At 39.0% G+C, this 19,838-nt stretch overlaps 5 protein-coding genes across 5 annotated transcripts; 4 read left to right on the plus strand and 1 right to left on the minus strand.

Annotated features, from left to right (window-relative positions):
• The first annotated feature begins 1,481 nt into the window (after positions 1-1,481).
• cideb (cell death inducing DFFA like effector b) lies at positions 1,482-4,998 on the plus strand. Its single transcript, XM_061031583.1, has 5 exons — positions 1,482-1,643; positions 2,076-2,190; positions 2,907-3,065; positions 3,190-3,380; positions 4,318-4,998. Exons 1-5 carry the CDS (start codon positions 1,618-1,620, stop codon positions 4,457-4,459), a joined length of 633 nt encoding a protein of 210 aa, XP_060887566.1. The 5' UTR covers positions 1,482-1,617; the 3' UTR covers positions 4,460-4,998.
• A 319-nt stretch (positions 4,999-5,317) lies between these two features.
• Positions 5,318-6,565, minus strand: homezb (homeobox and leucine zipper encoding b). Its single transcript, XM_061032007.1, has one exon. The coding sequence runs from the start codon at positions 6,418-6,420 to the stop codon at positions 5,374-5,376; it is 1,047 nt and encodes a 348-aa protein (XP_060887990.1). The 5' UTR covers positions 6,421-6,565; the 3' UTR covers positions 5,318-5,373.
• A 2,475-nt stretch (positions 6,566-9,040) lies between these two features.
• LOC132958148 (tripartite motif-containing protein 16-like) lies at positions 9,041-11,035 on the plus strand. Its single transcript, XM_061030780.1, has one exon. The coding sequence runs from the start codon at positions 9,180-9,182 to the stop codon at positions 10,773-10,775; it is 1,596 nt and encodes a 531-aa protein (XP_060886763.1). The 5' UTR covers positions 9,041-9,179; the 3' UTR covers positions 10,776-11,035.
• Positions 11,036-11,841: 806 nt separating this feature from the next.
• On the plus strand, positions 11,842-14,849 carry LOC132958150 (uncharacterized). Its single transcript, XM_061030782.1, has one exon. It carries the CDS (start codon positions 12,108-12,110, stop codon positions 13,680-13,682), a length of 1,575 nt encoding a protein of 524 aa, XP_060886765.1. The 5' UTR covers positions 11,842-12,107; the 3' UTR covers positions 13,683-14,849.
• Positions 14,850-17,885: 3,036 nt separating this feature from the next.
• LOC132958147 (tripartite motif-containing protein 16-like) lies at positions 17,886-19,811 on the plus strand. Its single transcript, XM_061030778.1, has one exon. It carries the CDS (start codon positions 18,037-18,039, stop codon positions 19,630-19,632), a length of 1,596 nt encoding a protein of 531 aa, XP_060886761.1. The 5' UTR covers positions 17,886-18,036; the 3' UTR covers positions 19,633-19,811.
• Positions 19,812-19,838: the final 27 nt, after the last annotated feature.

The raw sequence follows: 19,838 nt of genomic DNA on the forward strand, positions 1-19,838 counted from the left end.
AGTATGAAATGTAAAATATTGCAGAAATATAAAATATATATTGCACAGTATGAAATGTAAAATATTGCAGAAATATAAATAAATATTGCACAGTATGAAATGTAAAATATTGCAGAAATATAAAATAAATATTGCACAGATTGAAATGTAAAATATTGCAGAAATATAAAATAAATATTGCACAGTATGAAATGTAAAATATTGCAGAAATATAAATAAATATTGCACAGTATGAAATGTAAAATATTGCAGAAATATAAAATAAATATTGCACAGATCGAAATGTAAAATATTGCAGAAATATAAAATAAATATTGCACAGTATGAAATGTAAAATATTGCAGAAATATAAATAAATATTGCACAGTATGAAATGTAAAATATTGCAGAAATATAAAATAAATATTGCACAGATTGAAATGTAAAATATTGCAGAAATATAAAATAAATATTGCACAGATTGAAATGTAAAATATTGCAGAAATATAAAATAAATATTGCACAGTATGTGGAAAAATGGGTGAAAAAATAAAAAAATTTGTAACATACGTTAGTGTTGAAAATCCATATAAACACAATGTATAAATACATGCTACCTACTAATGCTTGTTGCAGCTAACCTTATCATTAATGTGATAAAAAGTAGGTCAATTTACTAAATTAGTGTTCTTCAGTGCAAATTAAACTTTCTTGTACTCCTTCTGTAATTATTGTTTTGGCTACTTTACTATCTCAGGCTTAAGTTGGCCTATTGTACATTTTACTCGACAAAATCTTAGTTAATTTGCATATTTAGGACATGAGTAATTTAAAACATAATCAATAAATAAAGTACTTTACAACATAATTGATCTTTTAGTCATCATCAGGGAGAACTCGATATAAAACCTAGTTTAAATTAATTAAAATTAGCTCAATTTTACTTTAAACATTGACGTGATAACACATTAAATCATCAACAAATTAAATCATGTTGAATTATATGGATTATTCTGTATGGGGCAGTTCTGCATAATGAGTATCTTTATTTTGGTACTTTTAATATATTTTAATGATAATGTATTTTTATTTTCCACGTGCAACTTTTACTTAGGTTTATGTATTTATCTGAATACTTTTTTTTTTTTACCCAGGTGAAGACACTGTGAAACAGTGGCTATTTAATACTTTTGCATGGTTTGTTCACCAGAGAATATTACTGCAGAATGTCAGAACACATTTTGGTCACAGATCTCAAAATAGAAAATAAATATAAAACTATTAATTTCTGTGATATGTTTCTACAAAAACTCTGTAAAAAATTTGACACTCCTCATAATCAATGTTGGTACCAACCCCAAATAAGCCATATCAGTCAGACTATAGAGTAATAAAAATTAATAAAAATCTGCTATCAGATAAACACGGGATGACTCTTGCTCCCCCAGCACATTCAGAGACTAGATGAACTTTGCCCTCTACCGTTCTGTATCTGAGTTATCACCAGGTTAGTAACAAAGTCCAGCTGCTGGGTCAAACACCAGACGCACTGACATAACATCACAATTCGCTACACTAAACAACAACAAAAGACTCACGAATAACTCACTGAAAAGGGACACCAAGAAACTGACAAGCATGGATTCCACATCATCATTTATCAAGTAAGTGAGAAATCAGTTTTGTAGGGTTGATATTGTATTGATTTGTCTTGTTAGCCGTTCGTTTGAGCGACAACACAAACAAGATTGTGCGGCTGTTGTTAAGCAGGCCACACACTAAAGTTAATATTCTGTTAACTTAATGCTTTGATATGTGATCTTCAGCCTTTTTATAAAATAAACGTTGAAGTGTTAGCTGATTATATTATAACGGGTGTCAATAGTTCTATTGAGGTAAGAAATGGCAAAAGAGGATTCAATGTGTAAAAAAGAGAAGGCGCTCTTTTAGACAGACGGCTTATTTTAACACACTGATACAAATGTTATTAGTTAGAGCAACATCTGGGCTTTTCTACTGGGACAAGTTGAAACATCAGAGGTTCAAAAACCATTAAAGAACCCGTTCCCATCCTTTCTTCTTTTTTTTTTTCTCAGATCTGTGACAAAGCGAGTATGGTCTCCACCCCAGCGGCCTTTCAGAGTTTGTGCTCACAACAGGGAGACGAGGAAGGGCATCACAGCGGGGACCCTGGAGGAGCTGAAAGAGAGGGTGAGAGTGACTGTGAGAAAGGAAAGAAATCCAAGAGAAGGTCATATTGTTTTAGTCGTTGTAGTATTGGTAGTTTTATTATCTAGAGGCTTTGATTTAAAAAAAAAAAAAAGAATAAAAGAAAGACATAATCAGAGTCTTAGATAATGTGATATGTGGGATCACATGTCGTCATGAGTCAAGGTGTTGCATATACTGTAGACTGAAATGTAATCAACGATGAGTCATCAGTAAATTACGACAGAGAACATTTTATCTGCAGGTCTTTGAAATGTCTTGAAATCACATTCCTTAAAAAAGACCATCGAGTGTATTATTAGTCTTAAATATAAAGACTCAGATATGTGTCTGTTGCCTGCCAAAGACAGTGACATTAGTAATATGTAGCTACAGCCTGTAAAGATGGAGGGCACGTCTTTAAACTAGATCTTTGATTAACTCAAATAATAACATTTGAATTGGTTAATCCATCCAATAATTCGATCTGGTTGTAGGTCATGTTAGTGAAAGATTTGAATTCAACAGATGATTGGAAGGACAAAAAAAAGTGAAAGAAATATCCAAAGCTTTAAAATGATCTTTAAAAGTCCTACACTGAAGTTGTTTTCCACTTCAGAAACCGCTTTTATCTCATTTTATACACAGAGCAAATAAAATTCAAGACCAGATTAAGTAAGGCTTATGTGTCTTCAGTGCAACTTTGATCTGCGCCTCAGGTGTGCCAGGCGTTGCTGCTGTCCCTGTCTGCAGTGTCTCTGTCTCTGGTTTGTGAGGATGACGGCACAGAGGTGGACTCTGACGAGTTCCTCATAACCCTGCCAGACAACACCATGCTCATGGCCCTGGAGCCCGGACAGACATGGAGACCACCGTCTGTATGTTTGACCAAAAAGTGAAATATAATTCATCATGAATTCATCTAATGGGCTTGTTTTTACATGATTCACTCTGATGGCATTGAATCCATAACACTTTTTGAATTTGTCTTCTATTCCACAGGGTGCAGTCGTGTCCAAATCTCAAGACCACAACAAGCCGAGGACCGGGAAAGACATAGCCCGTGTCACCTTTGACCTTTACAGGATGAGCCCCAAAGACCTTTTTGGTTCCCTGAGTGTGAAGGCCACATTTCAAGGCCTGTACTCTGTGAGCGCTGACTTCCAGTGTCTGGGACCTAAGAAGATCCTCAGGTAAGCTGAGGGGGGGAAAAACACAAGAGAGAAGCTACTTAAAGGAGATTAAGAGTCCTCGTTCTGCAGAAGAAGAAAAAAACACCCACTGTGACAAACAAGTCCTGATTAATAAAGCAGACGAAGGAACTCCACAGGTTTAATCTCAGATCAGGTCGAGATTCAAGCTCATGTCAAGGTTTAAAAACAAAAATGTTTATCTAAAACAATGCTTCTGTACATTTTTATGGAGCCAAAAGATTTATATTCCTGCTTTTATTGCATGCCAGTTTGCCTTCTGGAAACTATAACCCTGAATGATCTCGTATTATTTTGGTATCAGCTGCTCTGCCCTGGCTTCCTGTATCATCAGAATAGATTTTAAAGGTCCTCCTTCTTTTTGTGTGAATCACTTGACTGGCAGGGATCAAGAAACACTGCTATCTCCCTCGTTAACTTCATCATCGAGAACACTTCAATCTTACATTGCTCGTTTATCAAAGGTGGAAGTCACAAGATATCAGCCGCCATCAATGAAACCCATCAGCTATGAAAACAACAACATGGAAACCATTTTAACATTAGTAATTACTGGCTTATTTGACCTCATATGAAACAGGAACAGGAAACATCTCTTATCTTGAGTAGCTTTAAACACATCCAAGATGACAGTTCACCAACTAGGAAGCATCTGTTTTTGCGTCCTAGTTGGTGACAAACAAATGTGGTGAAGTAAAACAGCAAAAGTATTGCATGTAATGTGGTATAACGTCAGCCTCACACATGGACCCCATAACTTTAAAAAACAGTGACACAATTATTTGTACATAAAAGAAATGAGCTTGAATCAAATGGCAGAAGCTTGTTCAAAGTCTAAAGACAGCACACAGTACCAGGGATTAAAAGTCTCCTTGCGTATCGTACTGATTACTCTGTGTCTTGATTCTGTTTTATTCAGAGAGACCCTCCGTGTGGCCTCCGCCCTCCTCGCAGCTGCCGGACACCTGCTTATCACCTCTGCCTCCATGATCCGCCGTGTCATCGAGGGGGCCGAGCTTTGGCAGCCGCAGAGGACCGAGTACACAGCCAGGTGGAACTGATGGAGCAGAGAGCGAGACCCGTGTAGCTGTACTATAAACCAGGGGACCTCCACCGGTCGAGCCTCAGGACCCACCACCAACTCCTGCATGAACAATCACGACTCAGATCTCTCTTACTTTTCAACCAATTCGATTTATTTAATGAAAAACGCAAACGCAGACCTCAGACAGTAGTGAACATGTGACAGAACAAGATAACGGAACAAAACAAACATCACTGACTTTTTCACACAATTTTCTTCTCCTGGCTCACATTCGCGAAACCACTTTTGGGTCCCGAACCACCGATATAAACCAAACATAGTAGTGTTCCTGTAGTGTACCCTTCTTGCAATTAAGGCGCTGAGTGGCAGACATGGTTAGCAATGCTGCTGGATAACAGGAGAACGACTGTCCTAGCTTACATTGCACTTTTTGTGCTGACGTGCAACATATTCCATAAAACATACGCAAGAATTGAACTATACTTTTGTTAATTTTGTGTGGATTATGCAGGTAAAACGTCTCTACAGGTGATAATAAACTCCTGATATAATGTGTCTGTTTGATCTGGAACACTTCTTTCTTTCATTTCTTTAGTCTTTGAATGTTTTGAACAAGCGTATAACAAAAAGAGTCCGGTTCAAACATGGAAATTGAATATTTTACATGAATGACAATAAAAACAACTTGAAAGAACAAAGGGGACGATGAAGAGTATCAGCAATGAAAATAACCGTGATCAGAACAAAACACTCTACATGAAGCAGATCACAATAACACGCGTCCAACTTAGAAACTTCTTTTCAAATATTTTTGTTGTAAAACAGACTTCTTTTTAATTCAATTCAAAACAAACAAAACGCAGATTCGCAGAAGTCTTAAAAATATTTTTGAAAAACATTCTGAAATTGTCAAGATATGAGACTCTTGAATCACGGTGACTCTGTAGGCCCTCGCTCACCTGTTTCCTCGCCACAGGTCACACTCCCGTCAAGCTCAGGCTTCTGTGTTCTTTTTCGGGGGCTCTCGACTTCCTGCAACCTCTCCAACTTCTTCAGATACTGCCTGTACTCGACGTTGGCCAGCGTCCGGCAGTGCTGCTTCTCGCTCATCCAGCGTGGCCTTCCCTTCTTGATGTGATAGCGCGTGTCACCAAACCACTGAACCAACAGATAGCGGGAGACGCCAATCAGCCAGGACAAATGCTCGTATTCATTGCTGTCTGGATACTGGCAATGCAGGAAAGCCATCCTCATCATCTCCACCTGAGTCTGCGTCTTTGCAGGGCAGCGGATCTTAGCGGGAAGTGTGGCCTTTTCTTCAGCATGTTCCTCTCCCATGTTGGCCGTCACTTTCCTCCTTTTCCGCTTTCCATCCTTCTCTTTCTTAATTTGTTGCTCCAGCTTCATGTTTTTCTCCATTTGTTCATAAGCCCTCACATTCTCTCCCACCATCCCTCCCTCGATCGAACTTTGTTCCTTACTCAACTTTCTCCTCACCTTGTTTCCACCAGACTTTTTAACGTCCATTTTTCGTGTCTTTTTCTCTCCACCGTCAGTTTTTTCCTCTTTTTTCTTCCCCTGATTTGACTTGAACTGGTTGCGAACCATCCGGATGTCTCTATAGTCCCAGCTGATGCCAAAGCGGAGCCTCTGGACCATGAACCACACCTTCACCTGGTCAGGGTGCAGGGAGCATCGCCCAGCTAGTGCAGCTGTCTGTTTCTGTGTGAGGTACGGAAATTTATCGAACTCCTTACCCAGCTCTGCAGCAGCTTCCAGATTTTGTTCCATCTGGTTTGCGTGAACCCATATAAGCCTCTGACTATCAGAGACCACAGGCAGACACATGGCGCTGCTCTGGTTCAGACTGAAGATCATTGGGATACTGTTGATTTCAGACAGAGTCTCTGCAGGAGCATCAGGTGTGTTTTGTCTGACAATGGGGGGTCCTCCATCGGCTGTCTGCGTATTCCTCATCTGTGATGATAAAAAAAGACACAAAACTGATTGGCTGAGAGGACATACTACCTTTGTCTAACGCAGATTTTTTTCTGCAGTTTATATGAAGGTAGATATCCCGATTGTCTATATGCCTGTATGATGATTCCTGATTCAGTTTGGTTGCTTTATCTATAACCTGTCACCACTTAATCGTCTAACTTACTTAAATGTGTGAGAACAAAAAGGTTTGTGTCCACATCAGCCCCACTTCACATGATGGGAATTAAATGTGAAATAAATACCTGCTTAAATCTGTAAGGATTAAAGAGCAGACCACTAAGCTGCAGTACTAAAACTACTGATGTCCTTCATAAAGTATTAGTAAAAGTAGTGACTTTAATTAGTTTAGTTTAGTTTATTTGCACATTTTTTGAAAGACGACTCAAACAGAAAATAAAAAAATAAAATAAAATAAAACACATGTGCAGGTGAGGTAGAAACCCATGAAAAATAACAAAATAACAAAGTAAGAATATTTACAATCACATATAAAATTTACCCGATTGAAAATTACATACAAACATTGAAAACATAAAAATAGAGCAAAACAGATTCAGATACTTAAAAGTATTCATTATGTAGACCAGGGATGGGCAACTTTGGTCACAGCAAGGGCCACATTCATTTAATTCTCACTGCCAGAGGGCCAAATTAAACGATTACAGTCTCAATTTAACTCGACATATACCAGTGATCAAATATTATCATGGACATATTTCTGGTTTTCATGATTTCATGGCAGATTTCATCATGTTTTCTTCATGTTTCCAATTAATTGATGTGTAAAAAATTAACCTGAGGGGCCACGTTGAGGGTTGATGGGGGCCGCATGTGGCCCCCGGGCCGCCAGTTGCCCCACCCCTGATGTAGACAGTGTTGGGCGCTAAAGTAAGGCCTGCTTTCTGCATCATTTTTAATGTAATATTTTGTAATAAATTTAGAGAGGAAGGTGGCAAATGACAGCAATTTACTTATTTATACTAACTTTAAAATGCACGAACTGCCTCAATAACAATTCAAACACCAAGAGGAATAACGTAAACCGGGTTTTAATAAGTATAATTTCGGTGAAAACTCGTGTTGTCTCGCTTGCTACCTTTAGCTAATTTAGGATAGCTAAGCTTAACGCCGAGGTCAAGTCGTTTTGGTCACTATGGTTACTAGCGGCAGTGGTATAAAGTGGCTTACCTTGTGCACAGTAATGTTACTGTATTATTGATTACTGTCGCCGATCGATGGAGCTCAACACATCCGTCTGTGCAGTTGAGTTAATACCACGCGTGATGACGTCAGCTGGTAAGTTTACTTTTGGTTCGAGCTTTTTGAGTATCCGATTTTTTTTATTTTAGTAGCGACCTATTACAGCAAATAAAGCTGGTTTAAATATTCACCCTGGTTAGCGCCGAGAAGACAATGAAAACAACTCCATTAATGAATGCTCGGGAGTCTTCCTACCTTTGAGGCCTGAAGTCTTGTAAGTACAGTATGACTGGAGTATGAGGGACAAAAAGTGACTAAAGTATAAATAAATAAATAAATGTTGGGAGAAATGCATACAATAATGTATAAATAAATAATTAAATAAATGCATCAATAAATAAATATATAAATGCTGAAAACAATACATCAATGAATAAATAATAAATACACTTTGTTAATGAAAAAGGCTATTTATATATTTGTACATGTATTTATTCATTTATTAGTGTATTTCTACAGTTATATATGTATCAATGCATACATTTCCACATTAATTGAGTTATTAATTTATTTCCGTATTTTTACATTTACACATCTATTTATTTCTGTGTCCAGGTCGTAAGAGGAAAAGTATTTATGTAAATTTGCTTCTGTCTCTTTTTCAAAATTGACCAATCCTACTTCAGTAATGTTATGACGGCCCACTTAATTTACATATTTACTTTTCCTTGTACAACATGGACACAGACATACATAAATAAATATCTGAATATATTTATTTATATATTATTTTTTTTTTTTTTTATGAATTGTTGCATTTATTTATATATTGTTATTTATTTATATATTTATTTATGCATTTATTTATTTCTACATTATTGTATGCATTTCTCCCAACATTTATTTATTTATACTTTAGTCATTTTTTGTCCCTCATACTGGAGTTCCCCCCCCCCCAGTTTATTTTATCCAATCCAGTAAAACCTGCCCAGTAGATGATTTTTTTTAAAAAATGTCACACACAATAAACCTCAGTTTGTCACTGGCAATTACCTCATATTTAGAAATGTGTAAGTCAAACTTAGTTTTTTACGATTAAATTGGATATTATCTTTGGTAAAACATCTCAGATTCCATTTTTATAGACCTGTTTGTACAACTGATCTAAAACGGTTAGGCTATAATGTTTCATGAAGATTGTTAATTGGCTGATTGGTTTGGCTAAAAACTTCCAAGTAGGCTATAGACTACATGCGTGCGTTTGGTTTGCAGATGTTATCTATAGTAAATTATGAATCTTTTTTGGACTGATAAGGTTCAGTGCAGATTTTTATGAGTAGGGCGTTCAAGTTTTATTCTGTTGTAGTGCTATATAAGAATTGGAGAGTGGCCTAGAGTAAAGCTCAAACACACCGGACTCTGTGAGACAGGAAAAGGCAAACAGCTTATTTGACACCATTTCATAATACTTCTTCAGAACTAGTATTTGATTCAAAGAAAATACTTAATTTCAAGATCTTCTTGAGTCTGAAAACATGTCTAGGAATCTAGGTAACGACCGGCGGCAAGTGATCTTCTGTGACATGTGTACAGAAGATAATAGGAAACCAGCACAGAAGACCTGCATGAAATGTGAGATCTCCATGTGTGTCCAGCATCTCCAGGCTCATCTGACCACTCCTGTGTTACTGCAGACTCATCCTCTGACGGAGCCTATAGCCTCAGGAAATGGAGGTTTAGTTGTAACCACTAAATGCCCCCAACATGGCAAACTGCTTGAGTACTACTGCTTGGACGACTTGACCTTTGTGTGTGTTTCATGTGCTATTGAGGACCAGCACAGCAAACACAATATGAAGACCTTCTCCACAGCCCACAAAGAGCTACTGGAAAAGGTCCAAGCTGAGCAGCAGGCCTTACTGGTGAAGGCTGATGGTGCAAATACCAGTCTGGAAAAGTGGGAGAAGAATGAAAGAGAAAAACTGGGTCGCTCCAGTGTTCGTCTCATCGAGGCTGTGACTAACCTGCGTGACCTTGCCTTGACCAGGGTCCAGAGTTCGGTCTCTGCTCGTATGGTGTCCATCAAAACCAGCAAGAGCAGCTTACAAGCAGCAAAGAGCGAGGAGGACGCCTTCAGATTCCTTCAGATGTATTCTCAGGTAAATCAGGATTTAAAGAAGGCCAAAGTGGTGAATTTGAAAAAGGGGGTGGAGTCTGGCAGTGATCGCGACACACTGGTTGAAGAGATAACACAGAGAGGTGAAAAAATGATGGAGCAGGTGAGCAACTTCTGGGGATCCCTGTTGACTCATGTTGACCCAGAGAACCAGCAGGAGCTCAGTGCAGTTAGTTCAGACCCGTTCTTTGACCCTCTGACTTGTGGTCCTGGGATATCACTCTCCAAAGACAAAAGGAAGGTCTTCTACAATGATTGGCAAGGGGAACCTACTCCCTTTGCATTTCTAATTCAGGGTACACAGTCTTCCAGAGATTGTAACATTTACAGATGGGTAATCAGCCTCTCCAACGACTGTGACTGGACCATTGGCTTATGTGACCAAAACTATGCACAGCAGTTAAACCAAAGAGATGGAGAGGTCTATGGACTGCACTGGAAAGATAACCAGCTCAGCTCTCTCATAACACATTATGACACTTACACTTCAGATACAACGACAGTTTACAGCAACAAAAAGGCAAGGAGTAGAACTTACTCTCAAGTGCTGTACCCTTCAGGTGAAGACAAGACAAAACAAATGGCCCAATACACAAAAGTGGAAGTGGTAAGGAGCTATCCTAACTTATCTTTCTTCAGTGTGATCGGCCAGCATCAGAAAAGACAAATAGTCAATATAACAGTCAGTTCCAATGGGCACCTGACTTCTTTTGTTTGCTTTGAAATGGAAAATTCAAAAAATAGCTCAATCAAGTCAAGTGCAAGTGGATCTGGGGTTTCCTCAACACATCAACAACTATGGCAGAAGCAGTGGAAATGCTCATGTGGGAGGGTTTATCCTTGGAAGATTGATCCCAATATTCACTACTTGCACCAAATGTCGCCCCGAAATAACTGTGATTGCGGAAAAAATATTGGTCTGGACAACACTGAGGTGCTTTGTGAACTTCTGTAATGGACAGCCATGTTTTTGTCTTTTGCCAACATTTACACATTTCCATTTTGCTGATTACAATTATATCAATGCTCATCGAACACGCCTAGAGTAAGAATATTTGTTGTTTCATTTGGTGAATGTAAATATCAGTAATTTGTGCTTCTTGTCAGACTGAAATAAATTCCCCAAAAACGGAACTATCCAAATTGGTGATACGTTTGTATAGCCTACGTCAAAGATATGGAGAATATCCAGAAGATTAAACACTTTATCATTCATGGACATTATTTTGGGATTTCTCCGTATATATTCGGACAAGATTGGACCAGGAAATATTCAAACTACGGATACACATCCGTGCAATAGGCCTACATATAACAGTGTTTCCCCCAGGTTTACAGCTTCTTCTTTTTTTACCTACCACTTTATAACTGGCAGCAAAATGTAATGACGTATGATAATAAATCAAGGCTTACAGTATTTAAATAATTAACTATTTTATGAAGGGAATTTCCTTAAACTATTAAATAAAATACTGATATCATGTTCATCTCACTTAAAAACTGAATAAAAGTTTATTTTAGTTTAGTATTTTGAGGCTGGTAAGAGTTTCCATTCAGTTGTGTCCTTAAAGGCTGATTTAGCTGCACATAAGCTCGACTGAGAGGCAAGATAATAAATGTGATGTTTTAAAAGTATATGAGCTTAGGGGGTTTCAGTAGACTGAACCCGAGTGGTCATTCATAGCCATTTTTTGGGTCCACCTCATCCTCAGTAGACTGAACATTTCAGTATAGATACTAACGTCTGGGGTTTTGTGCAGTATTGTTCAGATGTTTCCTGTCAGGAAATGAGTTGTATTTTAAAACCCCCAGTGCTGCGCGCATTGGGGCAGAACTCCGCTGTGCGCGATCCAGTGAGCAGAGGAAAATTGTAAATGCGTGACCAGAGACAGAAATGACATGCCGTCTTGTAAATAAGATAAAATACCAGAGGGCTATTTAGTTTGTTTAATAAACGGACAAGGTACTGTACAGCCTATAGGTATATACCTCCCCTGCCTCGCCACTATAATGGTAGGGGACTAATAGGGAAACAAATCACATGAGAGGGGCTGCAGCCATATCAGTGTGGCACACCCACTGAATGTTTTACTTTAGCGGAAACTAAACTTTTAGGCAGAGCTGCCGTGGAAGAGCGGGGGGACTGAGAAACTCGAACGAATGAACAACTACATAATCTTATCTACCAAACAGTCAAGCAGAGAGATACGAGGAGGATACTGAGGACTTTTTTTCCGCACTGAGTCTTATTTAAGAACAATCAATCAGCACTTCCTGCTTTGAAAACATGTCCTACAATCTGCCCAAGGACCGTCAAGTCGTCTACTGCGACATGTGTACAGAGGATAACAAACAACCAGCACGGAAGACCTGCATGAAATGTGAGATCTCCATGTGTGTCCAGCATCTCCAGGCTCATCTGACCACTCCTGTGTTCCAGACTCATCCCCTGACGGAGCCTATAGCTTCAGGAAATGGAGGTTTAGTTGTAACCACTAAATGCCCCCAACATGGCAAACTGCTTGAGTACTACTGCTTGGACGACTTGACCTGTGTGTGTGTTTCATGTGCTATTGAGGACCAGCACAGCAAACACAATATGAAGACCTTCTCCACAGCCCACAAAGAGCTACTGGAAAAGGTCCGAGCTGAGCAGCAGGCCTTACTGGTGAAGGCTGATGGTGCAAATACCAGTCTGGAAAAGTGGGAGAAGAATGAAAGAGAAAAACTGGGTCGCTCCAGTGTTCGTCTCATCGAGGCTGTGACTAACCTGCGTGACCTTGCCTTGACCAGGGTCCAGAGTTCGGTCTCTGCTCGTATGGTGTCCATCAAAACCAGCAAGAGCAGCTTAAAAGCAGCAAAGAGCGAGGAGGACGCCTTCAGATTCCTTCAGATGTATTCTCAGGTAAATCAGGATTTGGAGAATGCAAAGGCTGTGGATTTGAGAAAAGGGTTGGAGCCTGGCAGTGATCGCGACAAACTGGTTCAAGAGATAACACAGAGAGGTGAAAAAATGATGGAGCAGGTGAGCAACTTCTGGGGATCCCTGTTGACTCATGTTGACCCAGAGAACCGCCAGGAGATCAGTGCAGTTACGTCAAACCTGTACTTTGACTCAAAGACTTTGGGCCAAGGCATGATGCTGTCCAAAGACGGCAGGAAGGTCTTCAACAGTGGTCAGCTGGAGAAAAAGATATTACTCATCCAGGGTATGTCTTCCAGAGTTAATAGCTACAGATGGAGAATAAGCCTCTCCAAAGACTATGACTGGACCATTGGATTATGTGACAAAAAGTTTGCAATACATTTGCAACGTGGAGACATCTTTGGACTGTGCTGGAAAGGTAACAAGCTGAGCTCCTTCACAACAGAGGATCTTGAGGGTGAAAATATGGTTCCAATGCAGCTTAATAAAAGAGGTACAGGCCGAAGGGTTTCCACTCATGTAATCAGCCATTGTGGTGAAGATGTGGATGAACAAATAGTCCGTCCAGAAAAAGTGGAAGTCATATGGAGCTGTCCTAACTCGTTATCCTTTTACAATCTGATCGGCCAACACCAGAGAAGAAAAATAGTCACATTAACCATCGGGTCCACTAACCAGGACCTAACTCCTTTTGTTTGCTTGGAAACGGAGTCACAAGGTAGCCCAGTTGATTTATTTGATGACGGATATCGATATAGATCACATGCTCAACAACAGCAGCAGTGGAAATGCTCATGTGGGAGGGTAAACCGCGGGAATCAAAATCCATACGGTTATGGAGGCGTCCTTGGCCAACTGTCTTCCCCAAACACCTGTTCTTGTGGAAAAGTTATTGGTGTCTCTAACATCGCTGAGGTGCTTTGTGAACTTTTCTAAAAGACGGCACAATCTCTCTGAACCCACATCAACACATTTTCTTTTACACATTGTTGTTCATATATTATTACATGATCAGAATATTGCTTTTCCTTTGCCTTTTGGTTGAATATAAATGTCATTAATACATGCTAACTTGCAGTTGGTACCTAATTAGTTCCTAACTTTCAGAGGTGGTCTATCAGTCTTTGCCAAACTGTTTGAAATGGACCATTGGTTTATGTGACAGTCTGCAAATAACTTGATGGATGGACATGTCTGTGGTTCTTGGTTTGAGGATATCTAGCTCAGCTTTCTCATGACACAGTATGATCATTGTTGTGATGCATCAATCAGTTCACAAGGTTTTTAGCTTTTTGGTTGCAGCAAATCATCAAGAACAAAATGGAGAAACAACAAAAGATGGGAGTTTACTTAGACCTGCGTCTTCCTCGCAGTCCTCCATCAGCAGAACTGGACAGCATTAGGAGGAGGAACACTCAAAATGAGTCTCAAGCACTTAGACCTGGTTCAACTAGAAAAGGAAATTGGACCAGACTCAAGTTAGAAGGGAGCCAAGAAAGCATTCAAAGATGGACTGTACCAGTTTAACTTTCCTGTGGAGCAACTACTCATGATTTGTGCATTTCAAAGGTTTTGTTATTAATTAGCAGAATTTTCCCCCTGAAGTAATATGACCCTTTTTTTAATGTTGAATCAATGTACAAGGCTAATTCATGCAAAGCTACAAATCTCGACAATGATTGCTTGTTTCTTGAATTCATAGGATGAGCATGAATCTCATTTACTTGTGTTAAGCTGCTTTCAAATTAATATGAAGTGTGTTTACTGTATATGTAAGAATAAGTCAGGTTTGGGTTTTTTGTTGTTGTAAGATATGAACAAACATTTAGTAACATTTTTGAAGGATGTCTTTCTCGTTATATCAACTTTTTATTTTTAATTTGTAGAATAGCTTCTTTAGTACTGAAGATGATTTGATGTTCTTTCCTTTCCAAGCTGCCAGTTTGAGGTGTTGGTCTCCACCTAGTGGTGATACATGTGTCATTGCCTTCTCATAATAAAGTGATCTTCTAATGCAGACTGGCAACACGGAATTTGTGTTTTTTGTATTATACCTGCACGTTGTAAACACTCTGATATGAAGTAAAACAACAACAATATTCAGATGTGGAATGTTTTTATTGATTGTTTGAAACTCAAAATTGAATTCATAAACTTCATTTCAATCACACAATTTGTCTTTTCAAACCGATGTGACAAAAGAAAGAAGACAGAATACTCAAGAGCAGCTTGAGTTACTTCAGAACCTTCACCTATTCAACCAAAGCCTTTACTAATACATTAAAACTTAAGAATTAACTCTTCATTTAACAGCTATTAAGAATCATAAATGTACTAGAGTAAGGGTAAGGGCTTGAGCAGGCGTTCATGTGCAGTTTACAAATCGGGAACTCGTTTTTCCAATGTGTCTGACACCACATGACTGTACATTTGTGGTTTGTATGATCGTGATTGGCTGTTTTTTGGACAGTTTATATGTAGTTTTCGTGGGTCTTCAACCAATGAACTCTATGAATCTATGGAGAATTTTTTTACCAAGAATGACACAAGCAGTCCAAACTGGTTTAAAGTGTCACAACAAGAAGTTGGAGCACATCGTGCAGCCTGCATTTGATGTTACACGAGGCTTACTGTCTGTTTCCAGTAGGTGGCGTCATTACAAACATGAATTATTAGCACGTAAATATCTTTTCACATACAAGCTGCATCTCTGACATATTATATTTTGATATATCTCTGTGAACAGACACGATTGGACCTGGAGAAATGCCAAATCCAGATATCCACCAGTGCGAAATACATATATCCTAAAATGATATATATATTTTCAGATCTTCTCACATATTAGCTGCATCTTTGACATATTCTATTCTGAGATACTGATGTAAAACCAGATACCTTACAGATACAATTTAATATGTTTATTGAATCTTTAACATCCTGAATAATCAAAAAAAACAGAAAGATTGAAATGTTAAGGAAAATAGGTTAACAGTTTTTGCTAGACTGTTAGTTTAATTGTTTATTTGAATCAGGGACAGTGTACAAAAAAAAACATTAGTCTCAGAAGAGAAGAGATGCTTTGTACCAGATTTAGCTAGCTAGCTAATTTCCATCTGTTGTCCCTGGGCAGATGATGGCAACAGCAAAATACAAATCAACCAGTCACACACACACACACACACACACACACACGCACACACATTTCATAAGAGAGAAGAAAGACATAGAACAATTTACAGATATTAAAACATTATCTACAAGTTTCCCTGAGAGATCTAAAAGGTTGTCGAAATGACACATTAATGCTGACAAGACTGGTTACTTAAAATCCATTTTTTGACTTCCCGGGTGAAAGTGCAGAAGTTTGTGCAAAGTTTAAGACTAATTGGAAGACTATTCCATTCTTTAACGGCTTTAAAAGAAAAAAACAGATATTTTATACACTAAGCGGACATTGGTATAAAAAATTAAATTGTCAAAGCTTAGAATTTTATATTTATCAAGAATATCACAATGATGATACTGTTGTGGTTTCCTGTCCAGAGTTTTAAGGGCTTGTTTATGAAGTGACCTTATGGGTTTTAAGACAGTCTTGTTTGCTTGAGACCAACATGATATACAGTAATGAAAGTAAGAAAAAATCATAGCATTCAAATACATTTTAGACGCTTCGACTGTAAGTGAGTTCCTGATATGTCTAAAGTTGGCTGTGTTATATTTATCTTCATGGCACATCTTTTTAATATGACTTTTAAAAGTAAGGTTGTGGTCTAGTGTAACACCCACGTATTTAAACTCATCTACCTTTTTTATCATTTGCCCACCTACAATAATATTTGGAAAAACCATATTTTTGTGTTTATTCACAAAATACATGACCACAGTTTTGTCAGTATTAAGAGTCAGACATGAATAACGTAACCATTCTATGACTTGTTCCATTGCTAATGACAGTTTGGCAGCTACTTGTTCAGGGTCTTTCCCACATGCATATAGGACCGTGTCATCTGCATACATCAAGGTCCCCACATCATCCCACACAGATGGGAGCTCATTGATGTATGCACTAAACAACAGCGGTCCTAAGATGGAACCTTGTGGCACTCCCATAATGCAGGCTTTCAGTGATGATATTTTATCATTTATCCGTACGCACTGGGAGCGACCAAGTAGGTAAGACTGAATCCAATTAACCAATCTTGTTATTCTTGTTGGATTTTCTATGATCTGAGTCAGCTGAAATTTAGTGGCAATGCCCTTTAACTTCTTTCTGCGTGTTTTATCCAACCAGTTCAGATTGAAATCACCCATTAAGATAACTTATTTGCCATTACACTTTTTGAGAACAGAAGATAAATGATTAAAGAACAGATCCTTTTCATTTGGTGGACGATAAAAAACAATTACATTAAACGACATTTCCTGGGAGAGAGTGATAGTAACTCTAACACAGTCAGTCATGGACTGATAACTGAATTCTATTGTTTGGTGACTTTTTATTGCAAGTCCTTATGTCATCCACAAAAACACTCTCCCATGGGTGTTGCTCCTATTCATCGGTGAAACGAGACCTAACAACCTTATCAACCAAATGCCAAGAAAGATGCTGCACCCATATCAGTGTGGCACACCCTGAATGTTTTACTTTAGCAGAAACAAAACTTTTAGGCAGAGCTGCCGTGGAAGAGCAGGGGGACTGAGAAACTCGAACGAATTCCCAACTACATAATCTTATCTACCAAACAGTCAAACAGAGAGATACGAGGAGGATACTGAGGACTTTTTTCAGGATTTAATTTTATTTAAAGAACACTTAATCAGCATTTCCTGCTTTGAAAACATGTCCTACAATCTGCCCAAGGACCGTCACGTCGTCTACTGCGACATGTGTACAGAGGATAACAAACAACCAGCACAGAAGACCTGCATGAAATGTGAGATCTCCATGTGTGTCCAGCACCTCCAGGCTCATCTGACCACTCCTGTGTTACAGCAGACTCAGCGTTTTGTTACAGCGTTTGCAGATGTTATCTATAGTAAATTATTAATCTTTTTTGGACTGATAAGGTTCAGTGCAGATTTTTATGAGTAGGGCGTTCAAGTTTTATTCTGTTGTAGTGCTATATAAGAATTGGAGAGTGGCCTAGAGTAAAGCTCAAACACACCGGACTCCGTGAGACAGGAAAAGGCAAACAGCTTATTTGACACCATTTCATAATACTTCTTCAGAACTAGTATTTGATTCAAAGAAAATACTTAATTTCAAGATCTTCTTGAGTCTGAAAACATGTCTAGGAATCTAGGTAACGACCGGCGGCAAGTGATCTTCTGTGACATGTGTACAGAAGATAATAGGAAACCAGCACAGAAGACCTGCATGAAATGTGAGATCTCCATGTGTGTCCAGCATCTCCAGGCTCATCTGACCACTCCTGTGTTACTGCAGACTCATACTCTGACGGAGCCTATAGCCTCAGGAAATGGAGGTTTAGTTGTAACCACTAAATGCCCCCAACATGGCAAACTGCTTGAGTACTACTGCTTGGACGACTTGACCTTTGTGTGTGTTTCATGTGCTATTGAGGACCAGCACAGCAAACACAATATGAAGACCTTCTCCACAGCCCACAAAGAGCTACTGGAAAAGGTCCAAGCTGAGCAGCAGGCCTTACTGGTGAAGGCTGATGGTGCAAATACCAGTCTGGAAAAGTGGGAGAAGAATGAAAGAGAAAAACTGGGTCGCTCCAGTGTTCGTCTCATCGAGGCTGTGACTAACCTGCGTGACCTTGCCTTGACCAGGGTCCAGAGTTCGGTCTCTGCTCGTATGGTGTCCATCAAAACCAGCAAGAGCAGCTTACAAGCAGCAAAGAGCGAGGAGGACGCCTTCAGATTCCTTCAGATGTATTCTCAGGTAAATCAGGATTTAAAGAAGGCCAAAGTGGTGAATTTGAAAAAGGGGGTGGAGTCTGGCAGTGATCGCGACACACTGGTTGAAGAGATAACACAGAGAGGTGAAAAAATGATGGAGCAGGTGAGCAACTTCTGGGGATCCCTGTTGACTCATGTTGACCCAGAGAACCAGCAGGAGCTCAGTGCAGTTAGTTCAGACCCGTTCTTTGACCCTCTGACTTATGGTCCTGGGATATCACTCTCCAAAGACAAAAGGAAGGTCTTCTACAATGATTGGCAAGGGGAACCTACTCCCTTTGCATTTCTAATTCAGGGTACACAGTCTTCCAGAGATTGTAACATTTACAGATGGGTAATCAGCCTCTCCAACGACTGTGACTGGACCATTGGCTTATGTGACCAAAACTATGCACAGCAGTTAAACCAAAGAGATGGAGAGGTCTATGGACTGCACTGGAAAGATAACCAGCTCAGCTCTCTCATAACACATTATGACACTTACACTTCAGATACAACGACAGTTTACAGCAACAAAAAGGCAAGGAGTAGAACTTACTCTCAAGTGCTGTACCCTTCAGGTGAAGACAAGACAAAACAAATGGCCCAATACACAAAAGTGGAAGTGGTAAGGAGCTATCCTAACTTATCTTTCTTCAGTGTGATCGGCCAGCATCAGAAAAGACAAATAGTCAATATAACAGTCAGTTCCAATGGGCACCTGACTTCTTTTGTTTGCTTTGAAATGGAAAATTCAAAAAATAGCTCAATCAAGTCAAGTGCAAGTGGATCTGGGGTTTCCTCAACACATCAACAACTATGGCAGAAGCAGTGGAAATGCTCATGTGGGAGGGTTTATCCTTGGAAGATTGATCCCAATATTCACTACTTGCACCAAATGTCGCCCCGAAATAACTGTGATTGCGGAAAAAATATTGGTCTGGACAACACTGAGGTGCTTTGTGAACTTCTGTAATGGACAGCCATGTTTTTGTCTTTTGCCAACATTTACACATTTCCATTTTGCTGATTACAATTATATCAATGCTCATCGAACACGCCTAGAGTAAGAATATTTGTTGTTTCATTTGGTGAATGTAAATATCAGTAATTTGTGCTTCTTGTCAGACTGAAATAAATTCCCCAAAAACGGAACTATCCAAATTGGTGATACGTTTGTAT

This window comes from Labrus mixtus, chromosome 23 (genome assembly GCF_963584025.1).
Source record: "Labrus mixtus chromosome 23, fLabMix1.1, whole genome shotgun sequence".
NCBI classification, from domain to species: Eukaryota; Metazoa; Chordata; class Actinopteri; order Labriformes; family Labridae; genus Labrus; species Labrus mixtus.